Below are 10,497 nucleotides of genomic sequence, written 5' to 3' on the forward strand. Positions count from 1 at the left end.
CTTCACCACCAGTGAGATTCGTTCTTGGTGGAGCCGAATCGTCAATCGGTCTCGCCACGTTTCAGAACCATTCAATAGATACAGGAGAGAGTTGACTAGTACTACACATTCTCACGCAAATCGGGTCTGTGGCTCGTGATCCAAAACCTCTGGCAAGAACCCACTCACCCATTAGCGCAGGGGAAGGAATTGTACTCCTATACTACTGTGTCTATTGAAGTATTGATTTCTGGATCAGTTCAAAAAATCTACTAGTGCTGTGCTACTTAAAGGAAGAGAATGGCTTTACTAAGATCCTATTTGCTTAAAATGAACTCGCTTATTAAGAATGTACTTACAGCTGTTTGCCATTTTTCACCGAGAATTCGAGTGTTATATTACAGGCGGGAACAAACGTAGCAGGCAATGCAAGAGACAGCCTCTGATCGCTGCTGCTCTAATCCTCAGTCCTCTCATCGATCGGCATGGCACGAAAACCGGGTGGGATTAGAAGGTTCTAACGGATCGAAACCAGCTAGCATCTCCGACCCGAGACGGCGGACCCGGTAAGACGAAAGAGCTCGTGGTCGTGGCCTCGTGTGTCAGAGTTTGGTTGAGCCTGTGGCGTGGCTGCCCACCCACCTGAAAACTACCCACCCGCCCGCCTACCACCAGCACCAATCGCCACGCGTCTCGCCGCGGCACCACACGCTGCACCGGTCTCACGCCTCCGCTCCCACCGACACCATGGGGCCCCCGTCCCCCTGGGGCGCTCCAGGCGTTGGACCAGGCCCACGCGGCCCCGGTCGGTTCGGTTGCTTCTTCCTCGCTCGCTTTCCGTTCTCCCCCCTCTTGTGGACGGACGGACGGAGGCGCGGCCACCTGCAGGACGAAGCAAAGCAAAGCAAAGCAGCTGCGCCCTCGCCATCTCCGCCTGCCTGATCCACCAAACGAGAGAGAGCGAGAGCCGCCGGTCGCTTCCGATTCCAGCAAAACCGAGCGCCCCCTGAATTAGCTTCCTCGGGTTCGGTGCCTCCCTGCCTGACTCCGCACGTCTTGCCCTTTTTTCCCCCTCCCGGCCGTCCACCGGATCCAGTGAGCGAGGGAACGAGCTTCGTGCTCATCGACCGACCCATCGACTGACCGGCCGATCGTCGAGGTACTACGCAAGTTCGTCGCAGCAGCTTCGTTGCTTGCTTGTTCGTGCTTGGCTCTGGTTTTTTCCCCCTTCCCTTCTTCAGTTGTTTCGTTCTGTTTCATACTGCAACTGATCACAATCAACGAAAAAAATCGATTCACCAAGGCCAACTTGTATCGTACGATCGAGGCGACTTGCTCAAACGGGTAGTGGGTGGGAAATGGAAATACCCTCCTCCTCCTCTTAATGAAATTTCTCGGCTTTACTTACTTAATTTGTGCCTGGAGCTTCGTTAATACCAACATTTCCATGCTCAGATTGTGTAGATCCCGGTGTAAAATTACTTGCTTCTGCAACTCTAGGATAAACTTCAATGGCAGAGCAGTACAGTCTACAGTTGCGTGAAATTCAGTTTGCGGTGCAGACGGCACAGCTTACAGTTGCGTGGATTTTTCTGTTTCTGTTTCTAGGAAGGATGTCGAGCCTCGAGGAGCCACTCGGTCTCGGAGACCTGCCCAAGTTGAGTATTAACAGGCTCGGGAGGTTCTTGTCGCCGACAGCTCGCAGGTCACCAGCCGATGACCACAGCACTGGCAAGTAAGTGTAGGCGTATGAATATGAGCAGTTGATGTGCAGAATGGCATTCGTTTACTCAAGTCAGATGGGTGATCAGTGTTGTTTCGTCGAATGCTTTTCTTGAAATGGGTTTTTGTTCAGTGAATGGATCGTTTGAAGTTTGTATTGTTTGCTCGCTTTCAGATACAGCAACTCCTGCAATGGTAGCCCCTTCCATGGCAACTCCTATCCCTGGCATCCGCAATGCCGTCAAGCCGATTCATCATGTGACGCGGTGGAGCTTAGAGATCTTCCTCGGAAGGTATTTTCAACCACACATATATAATTAGGACTGACCTGATAATCAGTTTTGTCCATCAGCTCAGCCTTTGCTTTACTTACCTAGTCATAATCTTCCAATCTAGTACTATTTAGAGTAAATAGCATTTAAAAACTACAACAATGACGATATTAGCACATCAACGCTTTTTTTTAATCCACAACAATCTGTCCTCTCAGGTTATGTGGGAACTGCCAAGGTTTGTGAAGATAGTTGAGGTTGGACCACGGGATGGCCTGCAAAATGAAAAGGGCAATGTTCCAACATCTGTAAAGATCCAACTGATACACAAGTTAGTCGGTGCAGGTCTGTCAGTAGTCGAAGCCACAAGTTTTGTATCCCCAAAATGGGTGCCGCAGGTGATGCAGTTAGTTAGTGACTACGATAATGGCATGTTTTATGTTTCAATGAAAAAGGTCGTTAAGTTCTTATCTAGCTCTGTCTGGAAACTGCAGCTAGCTGACGCAAAGGAGGTCCTGAAAGGTATCCAGCAGGAGCCAGGTGTGCGGTATCCGGTGTTAACCCCTAACCTCAGAGTAAGTTCTGACATCATTTCATTTCCTCTAAGAAATGTACATATTTGCTACTACAAGATGTGATCTGTACTAATGAATTGAGTGTTTTACAGGGATTTGAGGCTGCTATTGCAGCTGGTGCAAAAGAAATTGCGGTTTTTGCATCCGCCTCTGAATCCTTCTCTAAGTCGAACATTAACTGTACCATTGAGGAAAGCCTTGTTCGGTACCGTGATGTTACAGCAGCTGCCAAGAAACATGGACTAACTATCCGGGGGTAAGTTAATCAACTTTTAACCTCTTTAAGTCTGATAATTGACGAGTTGGGTGACTGAGGTGTTTCAGCGGTGATGTGGTCTGAATCTTGCTTCATCTGTTCATGTTAGGTATGTTTCATGTGTGATTGGTTGCCCTGTTGAAGGCGCAATCGATCCATCGAAAGTGGCATATGTAGCTAAGGAGCTTTACAACATGGGCTGCTCGGAGATTTCACTTGGCGACACAACTGGTGTTGGGACACCAGGTACTGTTCTCCCTGCCTAAGTTTACTAACAGTATGTGGAGACTGACTAAAGTAACTACTAACTGCAACATCTCTGTTTCAGGTAGCGTGGTTGCTATGCTTCAAGCTGTCATGGCGTTTGTTCCAGTAGACAAGATTGCTGTTCATTTTCATGATACATATGGGCAAGCCCTCGCCAACATCCTTGTCTCCCTTCAAGTAAGCAACGATAACTTTTTGTCTCTTCATTGGTCCACGACATTCGCAGAAATCACACCTTAGCCTAACACGCACATTTCTTGTTTTGTCAGATGGGGATCAACGTAGTGGACTCATCAGTGTCAGGCCTTGGAGGCTGCCCATATGCAAAGGGCGCCACTGGCAATGTTGCCACAGAGGATGTTGTGTACATGCTCCATGGCCTGGGGATAAAGACCAACGTCGACCTCAACAAGCTCATGGAGGCTGGTGATTACATTTCCAAGGAATTGGGCAGGCCACTGGGTTCCAAGACTGCGACTGCTCTGCGCAAGCTAACTACCTGAGTCGCTGAAAACCTTTTCAAGCACTCCGAAGAGAAATGTATCAGTTTGTGTTATCACACGTTTTTTTTTACTTATATATACGGACGAGTCATATGAATGTCCCTAAAGTTTTTACTTTAGTTTGCAATTTCGTGGACATACTCTGAAAACATTTGATTCACACAGTTGTACCTGCTGTTGGATAATTCTGAATAATCTGGGTTTTCCTGGACGCAATTTGTGTTTGCAGAGACGAGTAATAAAGGTTTGGGACAGTCTACATACTTCACCAGCAATGTGGGGGCCTCATTGGTTGTGCTGACGGAAAATAACATTTTTAAAAATCTGATCTTTGGTATCTTACCGTTATATTGGATGGACGGCACAACTGCGAAATGCTGCAGCAACAGTTTCTTGCTGCCGGGCAATCCCGTGTTTCTTACACGCACATGTATCAGAATATCACGGTTAAGGATCTAGGCAACAAATGAGCAAACTAATCGAAGCATGTGCCTGTTCTTGCCCTGCCCTCTGACATAAAATGGAGGGAGAGCTTCGCCATATTCTGTACTATATGCATATATCGGAATGAATATACAATCACCACAAGAACTTTACATGTTCCCTGTGCTGGTTTTTAATCTGTCGTCATGGTTACTCCAGGGAGAGTTTTAAGGATGGCTAGGCATTCCTTCAGAATTGTCTTTGCTTGTTCACTTTTTTCAGACTCGCAGAGCTCTGTAAGTTCATCCTCGAACTTGGCCTCTGTTCTGTCCAACAACGGGAAGTCTCTGTACAGTTTGCTCAAATCAAGAACACATTCCGAAGCAGCAATATGAACCTGCAAATAGGTGATAAGTCGTGACTCATGAGGAACAAGGTTTGGTCTGGACACTAACGGCTAATGGCAAACTCAGCAACAGCTTCTAAAACCACTGGTTTAAGAAACAGCCATGGGTCTGTTTTACTATTTAGTATTTACATGGATGTAACCTCATATTGTGGACTACTTATGGCAATTCCAGACAACCTTTGCACCATTCGTGTTATCATGTATGACAGATGTAAGTATTGTGAAACAGGAACACTAGGGTTCTGTTGGCCAGCACTTATTCCAGTAATTTCACATGTCAGGGCTAATTAATTAAGATCAGCCAGCCCCCATGATTTATTATATGCCAGGGGCATTTAATTAAGAATTGAGCAGATTAAAAAAAGTAGTTAAACAATGAGACAAATGCATATTTGAATCTTAAAGAAATAGAGTGGACCCTAATGGTCACCTGAGTGATTTATCTGAAAACATAATCTTGCTCCTTACATAAAGCACTTATGCAGTTTTCCAATAATTGGTTTGAAGTTACTTGTTTGACACATGACAAGTAAATTTGACAGAAAACATTGCCAAAATGCCAAAGCAGCTTCGATGAGTGAAAAAGGCATTGCAACTTTTCTTATCATCATTAATGGAATCATAGACAAGTATACACACTGCTAAATCAAGGGGCAATGCTATTAAACCATGCTTAAACTGTCAAGTGCAATATTACAATGTTTACATGCTTTATTCCATAAAAAATACATGTTATAGGCACATATTTTAAATTAAAGTGAGTGTTAATTATTATCCATTAGCAGGAAGACAACATTATCTACAGGTAAAGGTGTTATGAGATGGTAACAAAAAATAGGCAAATATATTTCAACATTAGCTAGGGAGGACTAGACATAGAGAAAATTACCTGAGCAATCTTTACTAATCTTATGGAGTCTACTAATTTTGGTGATACCAAATGAAATAACTGAAAAAATTAAACAGAAAAGATATGTCAGAAGCAATGAAAACCAACGGCAACCTGAAGCTGAATATAGAGACAAACAAACTACAGGATATACCTCCTGAACCAAGCAAGCTGTGTCTTGAGGCCATGTGCTACTATCACCAGAACTGTGAAATTTCAGGCACAACTCTTTGATACACAAGAAGGATGATAGTTTAACTGTTCATGAAAAAATAATAAGCGTTACTATGATGATTTGCAACCATGGGACAGAAGTATCCAAAAGATGTTAGAATTAGATTACGGATCCCATATATCATACCTTGCCAACTCTCCTCAGGTGAGAGAGAATTCAATATTAGTTCTAGAACATTCTTCTTTTGGTTGATAATATCCTGTGGAAAAGCGACACTGATGCAAGATGTTGCACAATTGAGCACTTTATCCAGAGAAATAGAAGCACCTTCACTTTCATCTAGTTCTGCAGAAAAGAACCCATACATAAATTTTGAAGGAGTGAAAGAAGTATTTGGAGATACAATAGAGATAGATTATATAAGATGATTGTATGCCTAATATATCATGCATTTAACCAGGAATTTTATAATGGTTGTATTTCAGTTCAATTTATTAACAGTAAGGTCAAGTCAGGATCAGTTGAGGCTTCACTTATTGATTCAGAAAGACAATTCAATCAGTGATAACAAATTCGGCAAATTAGAATGATCATATTCCATACTAGAGCAAAATTTGAAAATTATATCCTAAGCCTCTCTCTAAATGAAATTTGCTACACGAAGGGTATCAACGTATTATTCTGGAAGTGCCTCATCAAGCTTCAAGCTATTCTTGAAAAGGTCCTCAGAACTAAAAAATGTGTTATCCTACAAAATAGCTATAGATATAAAAGAGAGCATCAGATATCAGATATTCTTGTATTCAATTACAAAAGGTTTTGTTAAGAATAGTCATTAACTGAATGAAATATTCAAAATAATGACTCACCCGCACCAGCAGAGCCTTTTGCCTTCGAAATGACAGATTGGTTAGAAACCTCGTACAACATTGGAAACACACTATTGAAAAATCCTGGATCTCTGAATGCTGCAATCACCTGAAAAATGGAAAAGAACACTAGGTAAATGGTACCGATTCTAAAATTTTGAAATAGTATCTAAAAGACTATATCATTGCAAACCTTGCAGTCAGAAATAATGGAAAAATAAGTTAACACCCTCAAGAAAAAATCTAGTAAATCTTTAGCATGATGCTAAAAGGTACATTTCTTCAACAGTTAAAATTTGTTTTATTAAAGAAAATTTTGGTCCACTAAAGAAAACGCTGGCCAACAAAAAATAACACTACAGCATCTGCTAGTGAAAATGGGTTCCGAAAAGTAAATGAGAATTGAAGAAAAATACTTTGTGTAGACACAAGAAGGCTGCTTCACGGTACAATTTTGATTTCCTACTGCACGCAGCACACACAGCATTTAGTATAACACTTGGCAAGCTGGAGTCTTCTGCAGTTATAGCAACATGACAGCAAGAACACAATGAAGCCAATGCGTCCAGAATAGCATCTTTTCCCTGTTGAAAAATGTAAGGGAACAAAATTAATTATGTACCAACAACCAAGACATGGATAAATTTCCAAAACAATGTATAAGCAGACAATCCACTTATCATTCCATGAACAAATGAATGATAGTGTGAATTACCTCCCAGAATCGACCTGGCAATTCTTTCAAAAGTGATTTGAGAATATCCTGGTAGTGTGCTGATAGGGGTTCTCCAAGAATATCACATAGCTTCTTTATAGCCTTGGCTGACTGGAAGGAGAAGGCTGTACAGTAAGTATATTACAAGGTACAGGACTTTTAACTATTATTATCTGATATGCATATGGACAAGCAAATTATGAAATAGGACTGTACCTTTCTTTTACCAGCCCATGATGACAATGACATGCCATCACATAAAAGAGATACAATTTCTGGTAAATATAGTGTTAGGGTTACTCTTTCACTAGTAGGAATATCCTCCCAAAGTTCTTCATATAAAGCACTGGTGTCTTTATCATCATCAAACCTGAAACAAAGTTTCATTTATACACATGGAAAGGTTTCTGTATTTCAACTAAACTGAAGGCATTATGAATATTTGAAACACTAGGAATCAAGAAAATGCAAGGTAGATAAATGTGTCCTTCGCATACCTCGACACAAAAATTACAGGGATAACCACCACATTATATCCACCAAGAATATCCGATGCATTGCTCAAGTAGGCTTTAATAAGAATTGCACCAGATAACTGATCGTTTTTCCCACCTGAATGCAGAGAGGTAGTATCTTCAATAAGCTTCTGAGCCTGGGGAGGACTAGCGTATTTCAAAACAGTTGCACAAGAGGACGCGAAAGCCTTTTTAGCGGCATAACTCCTTTCCTCCAGAACAGCACTATACAATAACTTCAGTAATATTGTGTGAATGGTTTGATGTCAACCATGACCTTCTGCACCAACAAGGTTATGAAGCTAGCAACACCAACCCTGGAATCAGACAGAAATGAACAATACCACATGATTGAAGTAGTGAGAAATGAAGCATTTGAGGATATAATGAATAAGATTGTACATGCAATCCTAACCTTGTATTTAAGCCAACAGCTGATCTAACCATTTGAGCCAGGCGAGGAACCAATAGATCAAGTGAATTCTTATCAACAATTTTTATACAGATATCAAGAGTTTCCCACATTGGAGAATCTTTAGCCACAGCTATACGGAAGCTTTCAAGCTTATCAGTTTTGATGCCAACATTCCCTGCATGCATCTTTGATCCAAAGGCAGGAGTGAGTAAAATATTGCATCTGTCAGATATACACGTGCAACATCATCACCATCAGTCTTTATAGAAGTGGGGAAAATTAGCATACCTCAACATAATTCAACCTTTGATCCTCCAGACTTGACAAACATTCAAGCATACAACTAACAAGTTCTGGCAGATGAGGACGAAGGGCAGGACCAGCACCCTGAAGACATCAGGAAACCATGAGCTTAAGACATCTCTTTAGTTAATTATTTTGGTGATGGCATCTACATAAGCAGAGGAACTAGAAGCTGTAGTCTGTGCATAGGCAAAGTAGTAATTTTATTTTGCCCGCAGTAATAAGAACCTTTCATGTTTCTTTCCTTTTGATTTGTTTCCTTTCGTAACATTACTTAACAAATTCTAGGGCTCTTGTTCCTTTACTTTAAGAAAGAAGTTAGAATACTCTTGAGGCATTCGGCCAAGTGCCAACCACATAAAAATGACAATCCTGTTCGTGTTTTCAAATAATAATGTTCGTACAACAAGGCTAATGCTGCATTAGGCTATTGGCATCCAAACAAGGAACTGGAGAAATTGCAATTTATATAAGTTCAAGTGGAATAAACATATGAAATTGCTTAGAAAGTTTCTCTTCGATGCCACCTTGAGGAACTTCAATGTTTGATTAGGATATGAATAGATATAAAGTTCTATGATCTATTGTTCACTCAGTGGTCAGTATGTTAGAGTTGAAACACAATTGTTAGAGAAAAAATTCATTGAATTTGGTGAAATATCACATGGTTTCAATATAACTCATTATGGCAGATATTGCAACTAGACTTGTTAAAGTTTACCATCAATATACCTTAGCAAGCTTCATGACCAAACTAATAGCAGCTTTTTGAACACTTGGAACTTTACTGAGTATGCCCTCAGAAAGCAAGTATGGCAGCACAATGTTCATTGTTTCGTTTGCATCAGAAGTAGAAGTTAGTGATATATCACAGAGCCTAATTGTCAATGAGCTTACGGCTCGGCACAAACTGTCACCAGCAGTTCGCACAGTTTCCTTTATGTCATCCATTGCACGGAAGGTGGTTGTCCATATTTTTCTCAAATGTTTACAAACCTAAAGAACAAATAAAAAGGTGACTTGTAATTGTTCTTAAAAGAAATCCAAAGTCAGATTCATACAAACACTTTAATATAGCTCATGTCAAATGAAATATTGAGCTATTCAGAATTTCCATAACACCATGAATGTTACCTGACTATATCTTCGACCTTGGATGATGTCTGCAAGTGCAAGACAGGATGCTTCTCGTGAGCGCCAAAGCCTCGATCCAGATTGAACCAATAGATCCTCTACTATGGCATCATAATGTTCATCTATTGCTTTTTTCGGATCTGAAACAATTAACTTCCAGATGTGTGCCATTGAATCCTAAAAGGTGCAGCTGGAACTATTAGCTCCGAGGAAAGGCTCTATGAGCTTATTAAAAATATGAACGCAATAAGATAACCTATTGCTGTATATCAATGACAACCAAAACAGTGCAATAACTGATGGCTGAGAGGGGCCCTCTTAAGGATAAGAGGACTGCTGACATGTATATCAGTTACTCATCAGTAGATATGTTTGGTCTATTTTTCTGATCTGAGTTCCAAGGCCACGTTTTACTTAATTTCAAGCACTAGTTGCATGGATGTTCATTACACCAAAACCTTGCTAGTCACAGTATGATGGATAAGTCTCATGTGTAGCTGGTCTTTGTGGGGCTATGATGCTCACATGGTTTTTAGGACAGCATCTTAGACTAGAGGACAGCATCTTAGAGGACAGCATCTTAGCTAGGACAGCATATTAGCATCTTAGACTAGCATCTTAGACTAGCATCTTGGCATATGCTTGGCTGGCTAGCAGCCTATAAATATGTAACCCCAACCCCTTGGGTTGGTATGGCATTTGTGTGAGCTTGTGTGAGAAATAGACAAGAAAATTGCCCCAACTCCTAGTGTCATCCTCTCTCGATGAGAGTAAGAATTCTCCTACTACCAAGAGTGAGAATTCAGCGACTAAAAGTGGTATCAGAGCCGTATTATCCTGTAGCCTGAGCATCTCTTGCTCATCTTCTCTCCCAGCCCCACAACAGCCCCAGCTGTTGGCAGCAGCAGCTCCTCCGGCCGCTCCTGTTCACTCATCTCCCAGCTCGTCTGAAGCAGCCCTCTCCCCACGCAGCAGCCCCCGGTAGCGCGTCATGTCCGCAGGGCAGTCTCAGCGCTGGTCGCCTCGAGCACGCGGCGTCGGCAGGAGGCCGAACTTGCCGCGGCAGAGAGGAACGC

General features: G+C 41.8%; 1 protein-coding gene and 1 pseudogene across 1 annotated transcript; one reads left to right on the forward strand and one right to left on the reverse strand.

Moving 5' to 3' along the window:
* Window positions 1-818: 818 nt before the first annotated feature.
* LOC136483473 (uncharacterized) lies at window positions 819-3,785 on the forward strand. Its single transcript, XM_066480557.1, has 9 exons — window positions 819-1,138; window positions 1,588-1,714; window positions 1,877-1,994; window positions 2,192-2,371; window positions 2,468-2,548; window positions 2,641-2,804; window positions 2,914-3,050; window positions 3,133-3,248; window positions 3,341-3,785. The coding sequence occupies exons 2-9, from the start codon at window positions 1,593-1,595 to the stop codon at window positions 3,572-3,574; spliced, it is 1,152 nt and encodes a 383-aa protein (XP_066336654.1). The 5' UTR covers window positions 819-1,138; window positions 1,588-1,592; the 3' UTR covers window positions 3,575-3,785.
* A 157-nt stretch (window positions 3,786-3,942) lies between these two features.
* LOC136479318 (uncharacterized) overlaps window positions 3,943-10,497 on the reverse strand; it is a 15,189-nt pseudogene continuing 8,634 nt past the window's right edge.

Source organism: Miscanthus floridulus, chromosome 9 (assembly GCF_019320115.1).
Source record: "Miscanthus floridulus cultivar M001 chromosome 9, ASM1932011v1, whole genome shotgun sequence".
Lineage (NCBI taxonomy): Eukaryota > Viridiplantae > Streptophyta > Magnoliopsida > Poales > Poaceae > Miscanthus > Miscanthus floridulus.

Excerpts from the sequence above, each read along its gene's own strand:
- LOC136483473 (XM_066480557.1), top strand. The coding sequence starts at position 1,593 with ATGTCGAGCCTCGAGGAGCCACTCGGTCTCGGAGACCTGCCCAAGTTG. Across the intron at positions 2,372-2,467 it reads CCCCAAAATGGGTGCCGCAG|CTAGCTGACGCAAAGGAGGT; the intron begins GTGATGCAGTTA and ends TGGAAACTGCAG. Across the intron at positions 3,249-3,340 it reads ACATCCTTGTCTCCCTTCAA|ATGGGGATCAACGTAGTGGA; the intron begins GTAAGCAACGAT and ends TTGTTTTGTCAG.